Here is a 21,508-nt window from a genome sequence, read left to right as displayed (position 1 = left end):
ATTCAGAAACAAGACAATTTTATTGTTGCGTAGACGGATGAAAAAGAAAATGCTATTTAGTATTTGCAATAAAAGAGTAAGTAACTATGATGAATGCATTTACATGTTTGTTTTTTTTTCTTGGCGAAAACATTACAAATGTTTTTCAGCATAAATAATTCACTTTGAACTAAGACTGAATATCCTTTATCTTTACATGTTTTGCAGATTATCAAAAAAAGAAAGTTATATTCATCAGATATTCAGTTTAATGCCTCTTTTATATGCTGGCATGTGTTGGACGGCTTTAAGAAATTGACTTCCAAACTAACCTATCTCTGATCAGAGTTTTATTTATACATCTTTTTATCAAGTTCACTTTATTTCATGTTTTTCTTGGCTTTTCCCTGTGAACTAAACTTACTACCTTGACTGTTGTACATCTATTAAAGAACGCTCATCCATTCTTTAAATGTGGCCATACCATCAAAGTCTTCTGAAAGCACATATCCAGTTAAAAAGAAATCCTTTAGATTTACATGAGATTTGAACTCAGATAATGACATTGTAAAAACTACTCTCTTAGTAATGTGTACTGTCTATTCCTTTTTTTTTTTTTTTGTCAACCAATCACGTTTCGATTTGTATACAAACTCCCAAAACACCATAACTTTTCAATAGTTTAAAGATTGTGAGATATTTTCAAACTTGACTTGAGAATATTGATGAAAAGTAGAGATGCTCAAAGATGCATAAACTATTTTATAAAGGGTAGTTGTCTGTGTATATATCCAGATAAAAAAACAAAAACTACAAAACAAAGATTCACACTACAAAACAAAGATTCACAAAGTTGGTATATTCTTGCCTGAAATGAATGATATCTAAAAATTTAGAAAAAATTTCCTTTTTGATCCTAAACTTAAACAGATTTGATGGAGGGGGAAGCTGTTTTCCAGTTATTAACTTAAGGGGAAAAACTGATTTTTTTTTTTTCACAGAGTATATTCCCTTATATCAAGGAATCTATTTAAGGGAGAGTTGTCTGTATGTGTATGTTCAGAGAAAGAGGAATTAGCTGAATGGAGAAGAGAGGAAGGGGGGAATGGAGGAGGGTTGGTTGGTTGTTTTTGTTTTATGGCATATCAACCCTTTTCAGGTTATTTAATGCAGAATTCAGTGATTTTGAAGAAAAGTTTTTTAATAGAATATATTTGTTTTTTGTTTTAAGTCAGTTTCTATTTAACCCATAGTTGGGACCCTAACAGGTACTACCACTCCGGGTTAGAGTGGACCTGGGAGCAATGGCAATTAAAGAGTGGCTCCACACTCTCCAAAACTCGCAAGCTGGGGCCTCACCATCGGATATAGTTTAAGGTCATATCCAGGACCTGGAGGAGGGGGAAAGAAAGATATAAAAGCCTTGGGCAATGCTGGATAACTCTGCTAGTATAGAAAGAAAGAAATCGCCACGACTGTGATACCACTAGTATCAGAAGTTTTAGCTTCTATATCTTAATGAAATATCAAAGATGATGAAAGATTAATAATTTTTCTTTTTCTACACTTGATAAGATTGATTAACATCAATAATAAAAGTTAATAATAAGTTAACAGAAAAAGATAAGCATTAATTCCTGGACTAGATGGATGTTATTTGTAGCTTCTCTCTGATAAAGAAAAAAAAAAAAAAAAAAGAATCCATTGTAGAACCAGTTCGTGAGTGGCAGGTTTTCTAAATAAATAAATATGAATATTGGGTGAACATTTATTGCACTAACTCAAAATTAAAAAAAAAAAAAAAAAAATCAAACAGATTTGAAATTTATGCAATTGCAATACCCAATCTGGCTTATATAGTACTTATGTATGAAAAAAGGCAAAAGGACAAAACAAAAAAATTTAACACAAAAATAAATCAGCAAAAAAGAAAAAAAAAATGAAAAGAATTTGGCCGGTTTCATTTAAATTAACGAATGCCTTCAGAAAAAAATGAAGATTTTAAATTTAATGAAATAATGTCAAGAATATGGGAAAAGAGATGCAACAACAGGATGTTTTGCGCACAAAAGTAACTATTTGTAAAATAAAGAGAATAAATGCATCATGCACAATAAAGTCGTTAAAATGGGGGAAAGGGAGGTGGGAGAGGAAAAAAGAAACAAAAGGGTGAAATGCAGTAAAAAAAAGGCAATAGTTACATGCTATTTACCTCCCCTTAGAATCTCCATTGTTTTTTTTTTGTTTCTTTTGACCCAAACATTTTATCTTCATTAATTTTTGTCAAAAAAATTAATGTTTTAATAATTTTTTTTACCTTATCGTTTTTCGTAACTTTTGGATAGTCATTACTATGGAATGACAATTAAGTAGAAAGCAATGGTTTGCCTTGAAATTCAATATTAAAAATTTCGAATTTCACCATTATAGTGTAATAAATAAGCTGTTTTGTTTTTTACTTAAAAACCAGAAATACCTTTCCTTTAACGGTTCAAATTTTAATTTAGAATACAAGATTTAATTTAATTCCTGCCACCTCAAGAGGAAAACGTTAGAAATAAGGCAAATTAAATGTAGAGAAATCAGTTCCCCCAAATGAGGCACTCTAGATTGGGTACAAAAAATAACAGGTAGTCATGTTATCACTCCAACAAATTATGTTTCCTCAAACGACAGGCTATAAACTCATTTCTCTCTCCCTTCTGAGAGGAGAAGGTAATGCCAAAGAAGACAGCATATACAACAGACTTTAAAAAGTTTATTTAATTTCCTTTTTTTTTTTTTTTTTTTTTTTTTAAATATCTCCGATTAAGAACCAAATGTTCAGAGAATAAATATTGCTTCCTTTTTAATCAACTTGTTCAATTTTTAGGTGGAAGTTCAGCTTGCTATATAAATTTAACATAAATTATTCCTTTGAAGTTGTAACCTTGTCAGGGGATATTACTTCTACAAAAATAGAATCTGTACTTTTGTATAAGTCAATATCGCCTGAAGAGGTCTCTAGTTACTTGTAACTGGCTGACCGAAACATACTCATGAATATGTCGCACGACGTATAAATGCTTATGCAAAATAAATAAAAAGTATGACGTATCTGAAATTTTGAGATGAGGATTAGTTATCCATATTATTTGGATTCATTGGATTACTGTTCTCATCTTGAGTGTGATTTTCACAACGTTTTGGTTGATGTAACCTCCGGTGTATCTTGTCGAACTCGAAAATGTTTTTGTCAAACTCTCCTGAAGGTTGAAGGTTCAATCCTCAGTGCGGACAATCGAAATATACAATTGTGAATTACTTTGGACCTCTATCCAGTCATGGCTGATGGAACAAGAGCATGCTACACACGTGAAGTAAGTAAAAGGTTCTGTTCGAAATTCTGTCCAAATTCTTAGGTTCGACAAGATACACCTGAAGAAGGTCGGAGGTTACTTCGATCGAAACGTTGTGAAAATTACACTCAAGATGAGAACAGTAGTCCAAATAATACAAATAAAAAGTATATCTTTGGTATTGAGCATTCTTGTTAAAATTTATTGGTTGTTTCACCTCAAGAAAATATTAATTTGGAATTTAGAAATGTAATAATAGGAAATCCACCGTTTGAAAAGCACTCAATATCAAGAATTTTAGACTTAACTGTTGAAAAGACCAGACAAGCGAAAAATTGATTTTAATAAACATTTCTATTTATTACAATTACATTGAATTTATTTTTTCCAATAGTAAAATATTCTTCTTCAGGAAATACAGACAGCTTTTTTTTCTTTTTTCGTGTCGTGGTGGAGAAGGTAACACCTGACATGCCTTCAGAGGTTGAAAATTGAGGCTGAATGAGATTTAAATGTTTGATAACAGTGTGAACGTTGGTCGAACGCATGGGACAAATAAATAGGAAATCCACTGTTTGAAAAGCGCTCGATATTAAGAATTTAAGACTTAACAGTTGAAAAAAGCCAGACAAGGGCAAAACTGATTTTAATAAATATTTCAGACATCTTTTCAGTCATTAAATCTTAAATTCTTAATATTGAGTGCTTTTCAAGCAAAGTGGATTTTATATTATTGACCCATGCGTTCAACCAACGTTCACACTTATCGGACATTTAAATCTCATTCAGCTTCAATTTTCCAACCTTTGAGGACGTGCCAGGTGTTACCTCCTCCACCATGACATAAAAGAAAAAAAAAAAACTATCTGTATTTCCTAAAGTAAAATAATTTGCTATTCGAAAATTTGAGGGGGAAAAAAAAAAAAAAAAAAAAAAAAAAATCAATTTAATTTTAATAAATAGAAATATTTATTAAAATAAATTTTGCACTGGTCTAGTCTTTTTAACTGTTAAATCTTAAATTATATATATATGTGTGTGTGTATGAATTTAGGTAAAAATGGCACCGGTAAAAACGGCAAAAGTGAATAAATAGGTAAAAATGGCACTTTGACAATGGAAAATTAGGACTGTTTGAAAAGTGCAGATTAAGTTCCCATTCCTCTAGTTCAAAATAGAGCTATCCTTCCACTAAAAACTTGTTAAAAAATTAAATATTTTTTTAATAGAAATTTACACTGATAGGGGTGGGGGCTAGGATATTTTTTCTAAAATAGGGAGTAATCATGGTCAACATAAAAATTAAAATGCTTCCTGATAGTTTGAGAGATTCTTTTAGCAAGCCAGTGTGAAAAGTCATTCGAGAGGTACAGATAAGAAATACAAAACTTAATTGCTTATATATTCACTCTCTTTCTTTCATCATAATTTATAACCTTAGCCAAGCCAGGAGTTACTATAAAAACAAAAAATCTAGAGTTACCTCTCTTTTCATCTTATTTCCCTTTCCTTGCAATTTGTCAAAGGTGCCGCTCATCGACCAATCACGGCAATCCATTTATTAACCGGGAGTAGAGACTCCCTTTAAATGCCCTCTTTCGTACGAACATCAGTGGAGAACAGACGTATTATTCCATCTCTCTACTTTTTAACTTAAAAGGAGCCGTCACTCAAGACGTTAAAATAACTTTTTTTGACTTCTTAAAAAGCCGCAAATGCAATTGTTTTGCCACTTACTTATTTTACGTTTGTGTTAAATACTCTTTTATTGTTCTCAGACTTGTATACGCGTTTCTTTTTCATGTGAGTCCAAAGTGTCGGGCTGAAACACAACATCACACTACAGAAAAACTGAAAACAAAATCCATAACAAGTGAACTACACCACCACATTGGACTGATATTTATTATACTCGTCCTTTTTTATGCTGTTCCTAGCCAGAAAATTTGTCATTTTTACCAGCTGCTAAGAGGACCCTCATCAATACTGAATCTAAACTATGTAGTTCAGTTGGGGGTTGGAGGTTCTCAACAGACAATTATTTTCAAAATAATAACATCATTATTTCAGCACGTTCCGTTCATTCCGTACTATTCTGTATAAGTACCCAAAGTTCTAATAAGTAATTTTCTTTCACAACAAAAACGTTATAATTGCGAATAGTGGAAAAACATAAACAAAAGCAACGATAATTTAAAAAATATTGGCAAACCAGAAGAATATCTGATTCAAAGTTAGCAGCAAATGATGCTTGATCAGATTCTGTCCCTGATATTAAAGTTCATCAGTAATATAACTTTAGGTGAGAGTTTCAATTTCCCAAGTTTATTTATCAAATTGTTTGGTGAAAGTACAGAATAGTTAACAAAGAACTTTCCCCTCTTCATATTAAGGATGTCTTTCTAAATAATAACATTATTATTTCAGCACGATCAGTAAGATGCAAATTATTTAGAAAGCCATCCTTAAATTTTAATTTTACGTCATAATCGAGATTCCAAAAAATATTACCTAACATGTTGGTCACTTTTTCTTGTTCTCATGTAACGCTAGACGCTTGTAATTTGTAAATAAATTTTGCCAATTTACTGTAGTATAATATTTTTTTTTTTAAGAAAAAATCTCTTTGATGCAAGAAAATTAAACTCAGTGACCACAAGTGATTAAGTCATTAAATTTAGCTTCCATTTTCAAGACTTACAAAATAAATTGAATTTAGGTAAATATAGCAGCGGTAAAATTTTACTTAGACTTTTTTTCAGATTATTATAAATATTTGCAATAAAATAATTATTAAAAGGTTATAATTATTTTGTCGGTGCTTCTTTAAAATTTAAACCTAACCACACCGATTTTTTTCCAAACTAAAGCTTAGGGACTTAGCCCTATTTTAAACAAAGGAACAAGAGCTTAGCTCGCACTTCTCGAATGATCCTATTTTTGGTAACATCCATTGAAAGCGTACGGTGGTTATATGAGAAAATAAAGCTGTGTACGCATTATAAATGTTTCTTTTCTGGGTACTTGTGCATGTAACGAACCAGACGTAACTCAGCATTTGCTCGGCTTTGTCCGGCGCATGACGTCAACAGCCGGATATAACTGAGCGTTGCCGATTAAGCAGACGGGAATTTCGCTATCAATTGGAAGAGTGTTACAACTCAAGAAACGCTTATTTGAAGAGTTAAAAAAAAAAAAAATTGTTTTAAAAAGATAACTGACGAAATAATGAATATTACAAACCTTGCAGACTAGCTCCAGACCCCAGAGGCTGCACTAAACTTTTGCCAGCAACGGAAATTGTTGGCAGATGAGAAAAGGTGTTTACATTTTGGCCAGGATTGTTTACTTGCAAAGAGAACAAGCCTTTCCGACGGTTACGGTTGGAGGTGTAGAAGTGTAACATGTCGTCGATGGACCTCCATTAGGATTGGGACCTTCTTCTCAAAATCCCGACTAACCATCGCATGTATAATAAAAATAATATACTTATGGGCGTTCGAGATGGCATCTACAAAAAATCTCCATCGCGAATGTGGGTTACGTTCTCGCCACACAATTGTGGATTGGAAAATTTTCCTGCGTGATTTATACAGGGACTATTTTCTTAGGAATCCCCGGCAGATTGGAGGCCCAGGCCATACGGTAGAAATCAACGAGTCCGTTTTTAACCGCAGAAAACACAACGTCGGCAGACTTGTGACACTGGTCTGGGTCTTCGGTGGATACGACCCCGCCGAAAAGGAGGGTTTCTTGGTCACTGTACCAAATAGGAACGCCGAAACCCTCCTTCCACTAATAAATAAAAAGAAATCCTTGTTTCTGGCAAAAAAAAAAAAAAAAAAAAAAAATGTACAAATAACCCTTGTTCCTGCCCCCCCCCCAATGCTTTTTTATTGACCTTTTTTAGGCTTTTTCTATTTATTTGACTTAAAGAGCTGCAAAAAAATAAATATATAAAAATAACTTGTTTAAGACATAGACAATGTTTTTTACGTTAAAAATTGAAAAAAAAAAACAGTTCAGACAAAAAAGTTTCCTATTATTTAACAAAAAAAAAACTTGTTTTATATGTATTTATTTTGAAAACAGAAAACAATTCCAAACAATAATAATAAAAAACAAATGAACGGTAGGTTTTTGCTTTTTACTTATTTAATTTTTTTGTTTCTACATTTTACAATTTCATTGTACAGTTATTTTGTTGTAGCGTTGTTTTTATTTTATCGCCAACGCTCGGTTTTATCCGGCTGTTGGCGTCATGCGCCGGACAAAGCCAAACAAATGCTGAGTTACGTCTGGTTCGTTAAATGCACAAGTACCCTTTTCTGTGTCTTATGTTATACATTAGGGGTCATTTTGAGTTAAAAGTTTATTTACTGCACCCATCTGAACTAGAGAAAATCATGAAAAAGTCATTAAAAGAAGAAGGGCAAAATAAACTAGTAATAATAGTGTATGTCTCGTCTAAATAACTAACGATAAATATCTAATATGGCCGACCAGACGGGTGATCAAAAAGTCAGATCGAGCGTACCAGAAAACAAAATGAGACCAAATTGACAACTGGCCCATTTTTTTTTTTTGCTTGAACTTTGCGCTTTTCGGATTATTTGATTATGCTTTATTTTCTTGGTGGATATATATATTTTTTTTTTTGGCCCTTTTTCTTGGGGGGGGGGGTTATCAGAGATTATAGTTATAGGTAAAAACATTAGAAACACTTCAAACATTGGGGAAGGCACTTAAACCATAAAAAATAACGGTAACATAATGCATAAGCACCAAAATTGGTTTTTTGTTTTGTTTGTTAGTTAAATCCGGCTAAAAAAAAACAATAATAAAAATAAAAAATAATCCGAAAACCGCAAAGTGCAAGTCAAATTGAAATTTTTATTTGTTACGTTTGAATAAAAAATAATTATTAAAGCAAAAACAGTAGTGTTCTCGTCGAGTAAGTTTTTTTTATTCAAGAAAATAAAAGGTACTCATTTTTGTTTACAAGTGCTACTAATCTGGACTTGCACCAATTTTGTTGTTAATAATTACCTATAACTATAATTTCTGCCCCCCCCCCCAAAAAAAAACGGCAAAAAAAAAAAACGGCAAAAAAAAAAAAAAAAATCCACCAAGAAAATAAAACATAACCAAATAATCCGAAAAGTGCAAAGTTCAAGCAAAAAAAAAAAAAAAAAAGGCCAGTTGTCAATTTGGTCTCATTTCGTTTTCCGGTACGCTCGATCTGACTTTTTGATCACCCGTTTGGTCGGCTGTATTAGATATTTATCGTTAGCTATTTAGAGGAGACATCTATCTTCTATCTATCTATCTATATAATAGCGAAAATATATGTATGTATGTATGTATGTGTGTATGTTTGTGTGTCTGCTAAAAACTTTCGACAGACACAGCAAAAATTCACAAACTCGGTATCATATTGAAGCTCCATCCTTCACTCAAAAAATATCGAAAAATTGACCAAAAACGTTCATCTTTTCACCCCGAAATTGACAATTTTCGACAGGGGAGGGGGTCAACAAAAACGGTCTTCTCGTGATGACGAGCAGTTCTACGCATGCGCCAGATGACATCATGACCTGATTTACTTTAAATAGTTGAAAAACTGAACAAATTTCATGTATGTTGCGTTAGCTCAGTTGGTTAGAGCGTTGGTTCATTATCTAAATGTTTTGGGTTCGAATCGTGGTGTGAGATGTCTTTTTTTTTTTTTTCGATTTTTTAAATTTAAATATTGAACCAGTGTTATTTAAGCCATTTTTCACGTAACGTTCGTTTTTCTGTTTTTTTTTTTTTACTTCGCTTATCCACCCCTGACCACACACCCAAAAACACCTAGGTACCCACCAATTTTTTAAATTTTAATATCGAAACAGGCTTATTTAAGCCATTTTTCACGTGTTCGTTTTTCTGTTTTCATCGTTCGTTTACCTTACGTTAGTTTTTTTGTGTTTTTTTTCCCCCGCTTAAGTGTTAACGTTGTTTTCTTTGTTTACTTCGCTTATAACAAACAAACCTATGTCGTCATAACGCTCGACGACTTCCGGGCGCGCACCTGTCAATTTCGTTCTTACTTAAATAAATTCAAATCACTAACTCATTCTGGCTGGCCGATTTTATTTTCAAACTTCGCCTCAGGGCTTCGGGTTTGATCCTAACCCCCTCCCCCCGGCTTCTTTTTTTATTCAACACCACACACACCTCCAAACACCCGGGCATCACCAGGTAACCCCCGCTAGTACACATTTAAATCATGATTTTCTCTAGTTCAGATGGGTGCAGTAAAAAAACTTTTAACTCGAGATGACCCCTAATGTACTAATGTATAACATAAGACACAGAAAAAAAACATTCATAATGCGTATGCAGCTTTATTTTCTCATATAACCACCGTACGCTTTCAATGGATATTACCGATATTCCTACAATAACGTATATGTATATGTGTTTTAAATATATTTAAAATAGCGCTTTTTTTTCATTTCAATAAAGCGGGGAGGGGGGGAGATGAAATCTAGGCATGACTTCGATAAAAATAAACTGATCTTATAATGATTTCAAGACAAAAAAAAAAACACCTTCGGAATGTCTACTACATGGGAACGTTATTTTAAAGCGCCAATTATGTAAACACGATTTTCGTCTCGCAATTTCATTATTTTCGTATGATGAAAAAACTAAAAAAAATTATTACTAATTTATTTTGCCCTTCTTTTAAATGGTACAAAAGTTATATTGATAATATTAATTTATAATAAAGTTATATCGTTTCACATAAGGAGGGGTAATTATGTGGTGACTAGTGAACACTGGAAAAAAATTATGAAAGAAAAAGTTAAAGAGAAAACACGATCTTTCACTTACTGTCCAATTTAATTTTTCGGTGCAAGTCTATAAATGGGCCACAACAAATCTTTTATACAATAAAAATCTGAAAAAAATCTTTATAATGTACGTACTTGTCACTGCATGAAAATGTCATATTTCAAAAATCACGTAAATCGATCAAGTAGTTTTTTTTTATTTAAGAAAATCAAATATTATCGGTCGATTCATTGAAGAAAAAGCCACGCGCCATGTTGTTTGAGAGATAACGCAACTAACGACCCCTGGCGGAAATATGGGTCAACAAGGGCAGTACATGCAGACCATCGAATATTTTATCAATCAAGTACTTTTATTTATTATTTTTTAAGAAAATCAATTTTTACAATTTCTAGGGATAATAAATAAATAAATTGACTTCTTTTAATAAAGAGAATGTGGAAAACACTATTTTTTTTTGTTCGTCTGAAAACAGACTTTAGTAAGCGAAGTACTTTTTTTTCTTTTTTTTTTTAAGAAAAATAAATTTTACGATTTTTAGGGATAATAAATAAATAAATTGACTTCTTTTAATAAAGAATGTGTCTTTTAATAAAATCGACTATTTTTTTTTTTGAATGTCGAAAACCCTTTTTGGGTTTGTATTACTGTACACATAGATTCGAAAAAGTTGTCAAAAAACAAATATATAATAAATAAATGTTATCAAAGGCAAGATAAGTTACTTTTCTACCTAACTGGATAATTTTCTAGCGTTTTTATTTAATGTAACATGTTTATTCAGCTCGGAAACATACATTGTTTACCGATGTATTGGAAAATCTAAAATGGCGCCCGACTCTTTCATACGGTAAGTTTGGGAAAAGGGGTTATAAATAAATAAAAAAAAAACTAGACAAAATACTGTTAGAAAGTCGCTCAATATGTTACCGTGACATAGGCTAACATATATTCGGTGGGTTTTTAACAGTATTTGTATATTTTTTTAATTTTTAACTCATTTTCCCAAACATACCATGTTCAACAGAGAAGTCGGCGCCATTTTAAATTTTCCAATACATCGGTAAATACTGTATGTATTTCGAACTGAATAAACATGTTACATTGAATAAAAACACTAAAAAATTATTCAGTTAGGTAGAAAAGTAACTTATCTTGCCTTTGATAACATTTATTTGTTTTTTGACAACTTTTTCAAATCTATGTGTACAGTAATACAAACCCAAAGACACCTTCTCTTTATTAGAAGTCAATTTATTTATTTATTATCCCTAGAAATCGTAAAAATTGATTTTCTTAAAAAAAAAAATAAATAAATAAAAGTACTTGATTGATAAAATATTCGATGGTCTGCATGTACTGCCCTTGTTGACCCATACTTCCGCCAGGGGTCGTTAGTTGCGTTATCTCTCAGACAACATGGCGCGTGGCTTTTTCTTCAATGAATCGACCGATAATATTTGATTTTCTTAAATAAAAAAAAACTACTTGATCGATTTACGTGATTTTTGAAATATGACATTTTCATGCAGTGACAAGTACGTACATTATAAAGATTTTTTTCAGATTTTTATTGTATAAAAGATTTGTTGTGGCCCATTTATAGACTTGCACCAATTTTTCTTGCCAATTAGCCATTTATGAATTTAGGAAAACTCGACCCCGGAAAACTCGTCCCCTTTCGCTAGGTAGGAAAACTGGTCCCTTATTAAATAAATATCGATTGAAAACACATTTTATGATCGTTCTTGAAGGAGATATTGTTTTTTAAAGATTATAGCCCCCCTCATAATATTAAAAAAAAAATATTTTTACTTGTTTAATGTTTTTTTTTTTTTTTTTTTTTTTTTTTTTTAAATAAAATCATTTTTCTAAGTGTCCGTTTTCTACCAAACTGGCTAATTTGAATTTAGGTAAACTCGTCCCGGGAAAACTCGTCTCCGGAAAACTCGACCCCTTCGCTAGGTAGGAAAACTGGTCCCTTATTGAATAAATATCGATTGAAAACACATTTTATGATCGTTCTTGAAGGAGATATTGTTTTTTAAAATAGACTATAGCCCCCGCCCCATAATATTAAAAAAAAAAATTTTTTACTTGTTTAATGGTACTTTTTTTTTTTTTTTTTTTTTTTTAAATAAAATCGATTTTCTAAGTGTCCGTTTCCTACCTAAGTTCTTAGTGGTTTCACTTATTTTAAGCGTTTATTATGTTCATAAACGAGACCGCATATTTTTTTTTTATATTAATATAAAAAGAATTTACGGTTATCCTGACGCTCCGCACTCCTTTGTTTATATCGGAAGTGACGTCACACAAATCTTATAATACGGATGGCTACAATTGTAAAAATAATTTGTTTTATTTTTCTTTCATTTTGAGCTCCTTTTTTATCCCGTTTATTTTTGTTTTCTACAATTCTTTTGGTCAAGATCAAAGTGTAGTATCTGTTCTTCAGATGCTGCACTTCATTTTCTTGTTCTCTTTCGGTGGAGGAGAAATCCTTCACGACTGAGACAATTTTTATTTTTGTACCTTTTCTCCACGTTAAAAAACGACCCTGGTGTCTAACTCTGTCCCGTGGGGAGGCATAGTAAATAGGTACAATTAATAAACCAGTTTACAAGTAAAAAATAATTTGTTTTACTTTTTTAATTACCAACACAGTAGCGAATTTAATTTTTTTTTTTCTCTCCCATTTGTTATATTGGTATTTGAGCGGAGAATCTAACATTTCTTTTCATTTTGAGAATTTGTTTTAGTTTTTAATTACTAACACAGAGCGGAGAATTTAACTTTTTTTTTTCTCTCTCATTTCTTATTTTGAACGGAGAATTTATTTTATTTTCATTTTGAACTCTTTTTCCGATCCGGCGTTACCTTTTATAGGTACTCCTGCAGTCCTGCACCTGCACTTTACGACCTGAGCTATTTTTAACGCTATTATTTAGAAACCTATTATTTAACATGGGGAAGGGAGGGTGTATTGTAACTATTCTGTACTTTCACCTAACAATTCAATTAAAAAAAGGTAAATATAAAGAATTACTCCACCCTCGAAAATTCCTTTCAAATTGCCACTCTTAAAGGTTTACCAAACTTTTATATTATAAAAGAGTGCTTCTGCATTTTACGACCCGCGCTATTTTTTAATAGTATTTTCAAGTTAAATTCAAGTTTCACGATATTTTTTTTTAATTAAAAAAAAAAAAAATTAAATTCGCTACTGTGTTGGTAATTAAAAAAGTAAAACAAATTATTTTTTACTTGTAAACTAAACTGGTTTATTAATTGTAGAAAACAAAAACAAACGGGAGAAAAAAGGAGCTCAAAATGAAAGAAAAATAAAACAAATTATTTTTACAATTGTAGCCATCCGTATTATGAGATTTGTGTGACGTCACTTCTGATGTAAACAAAGGAGTGCGGAGCGTCAGGATAACCGAATTTACTTATTTACTGTTGTTTATAAAAGGGTAAAATCGATTTTTCTACCTCGCCGACTATGTTGTTTGTTGTTTAATTTATTTGGAATCGTTGGGTGAATCGTTTATTCGGTAAAGAAAAAAAAAAAAAAAAAAAAAAAAAAAACAGAAAAAAAAAAAAAAAACTTTCAGAATTTTTGTAGGAATTTTTGACCCCCCTAACACGAAATTGCGAATAAAATATAAAAATCTCGTAATTTCTCTGTTAAAAGTGGGTTATTTATTTTCTTTATGGATTATACTTCCAAAATAAACTATTAAAGTTGATTTAAAAGTAATAGAAATAATTTTTTTTTTTTTAAAACAGTAATGAATTTTCCGAACTCAATATTTTTCAATTTTTAAACTTTCAAAATCTATCAAAATTTTTCTATTGATTCTATTTTTACGATATTTTCAGGGTCAATGTGAAATTTTATGTTCTTTCCAATAAACTGAATATAATATTTTAGACAAACGTTTTTTTTTAATTCACGCCCCCCCCATTTTCAAGTGTCTATTAAAAAGTAAATAATTAATTTACTCACCGAAAAGTAAATAATTAATTTATTCACAAATTGAAGAGAAAAGGTCAATAAATAATGTATTCAAATTTAAAACAAACAACAAAAAAAAACGTAGTGTTTTTTAGAATTTTACCTGTAAAGTTTGAAGTTTCAAACTTTTTTTTTTTTTAAACCACGTTATTTGTTTTTTCTTTTTTTTAATGGAACCTTGGTCCTTGCTCCTTTAATTGAAAAAAAAATTAGGGCTTGAATTACATTTTTCGAGGAGTTATAAGCTTGGAAAGACAGTGGGTCGAATAATTCACGCCTCCCATTTTGAAATGTCTATTAAAAAGTACATAATTAATTTATGTACCAAAGTCTTATATATCACAAATTGAAGAGAAAAGGTCAATAAATAATATATTCAAATTTAAAACAAAAAAAAGAAGTTTTTTTAGAAATTTACCTGTAAAGTCCGAAGTTTAAAACCTTTAAAAAAAAAAACAAAAAAAAAACACTTTTTTTTTTTTTTTTTTTTTTTAAATGAAACCTTGGTCCTTGCTCCTTTAATTGAAAAAAAAAAAAAGGGGCTTGAATTACATTTTTCGAGGAGTTATAAGCTTGGAAAAATGGGGTGGAATTATTCACTATTTTCACGAAATTTTTGACTCACCTACAAATGCACTCATGCGTTATTTAAAATTATAATTTTTCAAAATTTGACAGGACAATAAATGTTGATAACTGATAAAATTATAATTTTAAATAACGCATGAGTGCATTTGGTATGAGAAACAAAAACATAACAGCAACAAAAAAAAAACTATCAGAATTAAAAAACCAAAACAAAAAAGTAACGAAGAATCGAATCGCTACCTGTTTTTTTAATTTTTTTTGTTTTGTTTTTATCATTGTTTTTATTACTCCAAAAAACATCGTTAAAATAAGAACAAAAATTTTTTTTGTAACTTACTAATAAATTAAAAGCGAAATATTTTTTGGGCGCGAGAGATGCCATGTGCTAACAATCTCTCATTAACTCATTTTTAATTTTTTTAATTTTTACTTCAAAATTCTAAAATCAATCATTAAGAGAAAAAGTAATTACTAAATAAATTTATTAATCAATTTTATTGAAAACTCCGCTATCGTTTATCAAGAATCTTTTTCATTTAATTTTTTGTTGGTTGTTTTTCGGAGGGAGATATAGTTTTTACCCCCCCCCCCCTCTCTAAAAATTATATTTAAAAAAATATTAAAATTTACTATTTTCTTTTTAAAACCAAATCTCCCTCAGTAATTTCTTTAATTTTCTATTTTTTAGCGATTATCAAGACCCCTAAGATGTGATATACTCTCATGTCGGACATTATTTCTCGTTCTCACGTAACACTCGACATGTTTTTTGTTTGTTTTCTGTGTTTTTTATCTTTACCGAATAAACGATTCCAAATAAATTAAACAAACAACATAGTCGGCGAGGTAGAAAAATCGATTTTACCCTTTTATAAACAACAGTAAATAAGTAAATTCTTTTTATATTGATATTAAAAAAATATGCGGTCTCGTTTATGAACATAATAAACGCTTTAAAATAAGTGAAACCACTAAGAACTTGGCCAGTTAGGTAGAAAACGGACACTTAGAAAATCGATTTTATTAAAAAAAACAAAACATTAAACAAGTAAAAATATTTTTAAAAAAACAATATCTCCTTCAAGAACGATCATAAAATGTGTTTTCAATCGATATTTATTCAATAAGGGACCAGTTTTCCTTCCTAGCGAAAGGGGACGAGTTTTCCGGGGTCGAGTTTTCCGGACACCGGCTAAGTTCTTAGTGGTTTCACTTATTTTAAAGCGTTTATTATGTTAATTACAATTTTTTTTTGTTCTTATTTTAACGATGTTTTTTGGAGTCATAAAAACAATAAAAAACAAAACAAATTAAAAAACGGAGCGATTCGATTCTTCGATACTTTTTTTTTTTTTTTTTTATTATGATAGTTTTTTTTTTTGTTTTTGTTTTCTCTCATACCAAATGCACTCATGCATTATTTAAAATTATAATTTTATCAATTATCAACATTTATTGTCGTCCTGTCAAATTTTGCAAAAATTAACTAATAAATTAAAAGCGAAATATTTTTTGGCGCGAGAGATGCCCGATGCCGTGTGCTAACTAACAATCTCTTGTTAACTCATTTTTAATTTTTTTACTTTTTACTTCGAAATTCTAAAATCAATCATTAAGAGAAAAAGTAATCACTAAATAAGTTTATTAATCAATTTTATTGAAAACTCCGCTATTGTTTATCAAGAATCTTTTTAATTTCATTTTTTGTTGGTTGTTTTTCGGAGAGAGATATAGTTTTTGGTGCCCGGAAAACTCGTCCCAAGAAAATTCGTCTCCGGAAAACTTGTTCCCTTTCGCTAGGTAGGAAAACTGGTCCCTTATTGAATAAATATCAATGGAAAACACGTTTTATGATCGTTCTTTAAGGAGATATTGTTTTTTAAAATAGACTATAGCCCCCCCCCCATAATATTTAAAAAAAATATTTTACTTGTTTAATGTTTTCTTGTTTTTTTTTTTTTTAAATAAAATCGATTTTCTAAGTGTCCGTTTTCTACCTAACTGGCTAAGTTCTTAGTGGTTTCACTTATTTTAAAGCGTTTATTATGTTCATAAACGAGACCGCATATTTTTTTATATCAATATAAAAAGAATTTAATTATTTACTGTTGTTTATAAAAGGGTAAAACGGACACTTAGAAAATCGATTTTATTTAAAAAACAAAAAAAACATTAAACAAGTAAAAATATTTTTTTTAAAATATTATGGGGGGGGGCTATAGTCTATTTTAAAAAACAATATCTCCTTCAAGAACGATCATAAAATTTGTTACCTAGCGAAAGGGGACGAGTTTTCCGGAGACGAGTTTTCCGGGCACCACAGAAAAGGTGTACTAGCACTGCTAGCAGTTAACAAACTATTTACTATAAGCGGATCAATTGCCGGTGCCAAAGTGATTCGGCCACACTGATCAATCAGTTGCAGGGCGCATTGATTTGAGTTGTCCCCTTAAGGACTATTTTTTAGCCCTTTGGGATCTCAGCTACGATCGCCAGAGAGACGCCAGCAAGCGACCTATGCAGACCTCTCTCACTCACCCCTCCCACTGTTACTTGCTGACGACTGCAATATGATGGCAGACGACACGTGTAAATGTCTATTTGACACGTCTAAATGTCTGTTTGACACGTCTAAATGTCAGTTTGAAAGTGTCGTCATGACACCTTCAAACTGACATTTACACTTTCTTTCTTTGAAATACTTTGTTTGAGATACAATCTCGCCTTTTCTAAATAAACCCTTTATTATTGTTTTGTTAAAAAAAAGCAATGTTGTTTGGCCTTGTGTTTATTTAAGTAATTATTAGGAGAGAAATGCACAACATTTCCCTCCTATAAAGATAACATGCTATTTTCTTTTTCAAAATTAAATTCAAGTTTTACCTAATCTTGTTTATCAAATTAAAGTACAGAATAATTAGAAAGCTTCCTCCTTATTTCCGTACGGTATCTTTGCATAAGTTAAGTACCAATTATTTGTTTATTTCTAAACAAATCTTGCGATTCCAACCCCCAATTATTTAAACTTCGTAATTGTCCATTACAAATCTAGACACGTTTACATTTTTTTAAAGAGACTTGTGTATATCCTAATCCAAACGACTCAATTTTTAAAATATAAGGAAAAACTTTGTTTTTGGCATTAATTGATTCTGGTTCCTCGATGACATTCAATTAGGTTCGGATATAAGTGTAGCAGCACTGACACTTATATCCGAACCTAATTGAATGTCATCGAGCAACCACTGAGGCTACACTGTAGCAGCATCTGTTTTGGCTTCAGTCAGGATGAGTAAAAAAACTTCCTCGACTGGGACAATTTTGGTGTCCCAATCCAAAATAATGCACCCTCTTTTTGAAATTGAACTTTCTCCACAGTAAAAACAAAATAAATCCTCTTTTATCAGCGCTTGTGGGAAATTTGAACCTGCCAAACAAACTTTTGCCAAACTAGACGTAAAAGTTAGGTTATGGGTTAAAAAGACACTTCTGTAGTGTAGAAGTGTCTTTATTTATTAAACTTGCCCTCGTGGGGAGGTTAGTAAATAAGGACACCCACTAATTCTTGTGTGTTAAAAAACACATACTTATTTGTAAAGAAAAAAAAATATTTGGTAAATATCCAGATCCGCTACAACAGAACACCGACCACTCTAATTTGTTTTTTTTGCAGGTAATTGAGGTCGCTGACAACGAATCTGATAGTCAAACTTGGGGCAAATTTACCGTTTGCATGGTATTAACCCCTGAACCCACAAACTACTTTCCACCATTTTGCAGCTTCCGTTTACGCTACGAGCATGCCCCCACCCCCCCAAAGCTCGTGCCCCAATGTAAACAGTAAAACTCCTATCCTTACATCATCAACGCTCTGATCCCCATCTGGCATCAATTGGGATGGATGGCTCTCGTCTGGGAGAGGCCCCGTGTTTTGACAAGCTTCTGGGTTTGACCTTTACTCCTGATCTGAAATGGAACACGTACATCAAGTCTGTTGCCAAGGTCGCTGGAAAGATGGTGGGATCCTTCTACCGCTCCAGAAGATATCTCACTACTGATGCAATTCTCTATCTATATAAAAACCAAGTACGTCCAAGGATGGAATACTGCTGCCATATCTGGGCAGGAGCTGCTAAAAACAGCCTATCCTGCCTTGACAGAGTACAAAATAGACTTCGTGGCTTAGTGGGGGATGCCCTTTTCTCTACCCTGCAACCTCTCTCCCACAGAAGAGACGTTGTGAGCCTATCCTTGTTTTATCGTTATTTCCATGGCAGGTGCTCGTCTGAACTCCAATCTTTCACGAAAAACACCCGTCTAGCTGAATCTACTGTGAAAAATTTCCCCCACTCTTTATCTGTGCCTAAATCAAATGTGGATTCCATGAACAAAGCTTCTTTCTTAGAACTGCAGTGCAGTTCAACTGCACGCCTGTGGAACTCTGTTCCTGCTTCCTACCCAACTACAACTTGGATGTCTTCAAGTCCAACGTTAAACTCTTAATGAACCGCCCCCTTAAGTAAACACTTCATCAAATCTCCACACTAACGTAATGTACTTGCAATAACCCTTATCCCTGAGTGGCTTCCGGGCCTTGATAAGTGGTGACCATTGTGTAAAAAAAGAAAAAAAAAAATCTTCGAAAAATGTTAAATGGTGTTCTAATTGGTAAATGTCGGTGCGTTATTTACGGAAAAACGGTTAACTAAACTGCAGAAGCACCTATTAAGCCACATAAGTTCTATAATTGAATCCCCCTCCCGCAAAAAAAAGAATGAAAAACAGATGTTTTTGTAAACCGCATTAAAAACTACGGGAGACAAAAAAAAAAAAGAAGAAGGTCCCCTAATTTGTTGTACTTTTCTTTAACCGTAAGCCATTAAAAAAATGTCAGTCCGTAATTTTTTGATTGGTACGCCATGTGAGAAGGCAGTTTGCTAGGTGAAGCAAGCCATCGTTGATGCTGCAGCGCATGCGCGTAGCGTAAACGGAAGCTGCAAAATGGTGGAAAGTAGTTCGTGGGTTCAGGGATTAATACCATGCAAACGGTAAATTTGCCCCAAGTTTGACTATCAGATTCGTTGTCAGCCACCTCAATTATCTATAAAAATACAAATTAGAGTGGTCGGTGTTCTGTTGTAGCGGATCTGGATATTTACCAAATATTTTATTCTTAATTGAGCAAAATACAATCAGCTTTACAAACTTGAAACGTAGATATTTTTTGACAATATTTCTGATAAATATTGCATTTTTCCCCCTAATATCTGTTAATTTCATTTTAGAGTTAGTCTAACCTCCATCCTATGTTAAGAATGGCTTTCTAAATTTGCACGGGATGTTAAAATGTATAAGCCCCCCCCCTCGATTTGTTTTTCTCTTAAATGTCCCGAGTGAAATATTCATTTTGTATTTTATCTGCAAGTGTGATCAATTCAAACTTCAAAATAATTCTCATGTAAATTTAAGATTGTGTCCATATCACTCCATCTGGTACCTCAAATCTCGGACAACGAAAAAATTTTTTTTCTAGGTTTGTTTCTAAAACAAATGTCCAATCATATTCAGTTTTATTACAAGGAATGACAAGCGCGATTAATTAAAACAAGTAATTCTGTACTTAGTTTAAAGCTAGGATTAAAATAAAAACGAAAAACGCTTCCTCTGTTCTCTATTGGCGTTATAATAATAATTTAACAGATCAAATGTGAAATTTCTTCAAATATCAACCAAATAAATTACTAACTTCTCCATTTTATTTTCTACTTTTTAAACCAACAATCCGGCCCCGTGAAAGATCTCACCATCTCCCAAATTGGTTACGTGTACACTGCCCAGCTGCGAAAAACACTGTAATCGACCCCCTTCCCTCTCGCTTAATTCCTACTTCTAGCTGTGAGTGTCCCCGCCTCTTTTTAAGAATAAGATGACAAAAATATTTTGTTGTTGTTGACAAGAACAAACACAACAAAGAATTCTATTCTCCTTTTCTTACAGCATCCCAATAGCAAACGTATATATCCAATATAAAGTGACGTATTTTTATACTTACGTTGATGCTGGTTTTTCGCCCATAAGCGCTCAGCACCTGATAGACAGGGTCGTAAGAAAAAAGTGCGAAAGCCATGAGGAAAAACAGGAAGCACTGAATGGCTCGTTGGATCCAATTCCTTCGTTTGGCCCTTTTGATGCTGGCCAAAAACGGCGATGCCGCTGTCTGGATTTGATCCCCCGTGTAACCTGATTGTAAACACATGTCACGAAGAAGACAGAACTCATTCTCCAAGAGTTCCAGTTTCTCTGCGATTGACAGCTTTTTTTCACCTTCTGTTACCAGGGAATCGCGTTCTTTTCCTGTTTTTTCCGAGTTTTGCGCCTTGGCCGATTGCTTCCCTGATCGTTTGCTTGTCATAATTATTGATAATTGTCGCTTAAAAGGGGAACAGAGTGAATAAATCAAAGAGAAAAATGCGTTGGAACGATGAGCGTCTGCAGTGAAACCAACAATATTGACTCTAATGAAGAATTGGGATAAAGGGAGATAACTTGTAACTAACTGGAGTGATGGGAGCTTAGTTTTGCTAAGTTCAAACCCAGTTCGTTCCACAGAAACACTTTCATCAAAATAACATATTATTTGTGTCTAATTTTCTGGAGCGGAGGAGGTAAATAAAATAACTAATTGGAAAAAAAGAAAGAAAGAAAGAAATTTCACTGGCGATTGAAGCAATCTAGAACC

At 32.2% G+C, this 21,508-nt stretch overlaps 1 protein-coding gene across 1 annotated transcript in view; it reads right to left on the bottom strand.

The window, feature by feature from the left end:
• Nucleotides 1-21,299, bottom strand: part of LOC145242653 (uncharacterized) — a 57,515-nt gene extending 36,216 nt beyond the window's left edge. The window contains exon 1 of the mRNA XM_080105807.1: nucleotides 20,822-21,299. Coding sequence (XP_079961933.1) covers nucleotides 20,822-21,181 — 360 coding nt within the window. The 5' untranslated portion in view covers nucleotides 21,182-21,299. The remainder of the gene's footprint in view (nucleotides 1-20,821) is intronic.
• Between the last annotated feature and the right edge of the window lie 209 nt (nucleotides 21,300-21,508).

Source organism: Euprymna scolopes, chromosome 1 (assembly GCF_053919585.1).
Source record: "Euprymna scolopes isolate OS-2025 chromosome 1, ASM5391958v1, whole genome shotgun sequence".
NCBI lineage: Eukaryota > Metazoa > Mollusca > Cephalopoda > Sepiida > Sepiolidae > Euprymna > Euprymna scolopes.
Note: the sequence above shows the minus strand (reverse complement) of the source record. Positions and strands in the feature narration are given on the sequence as shown.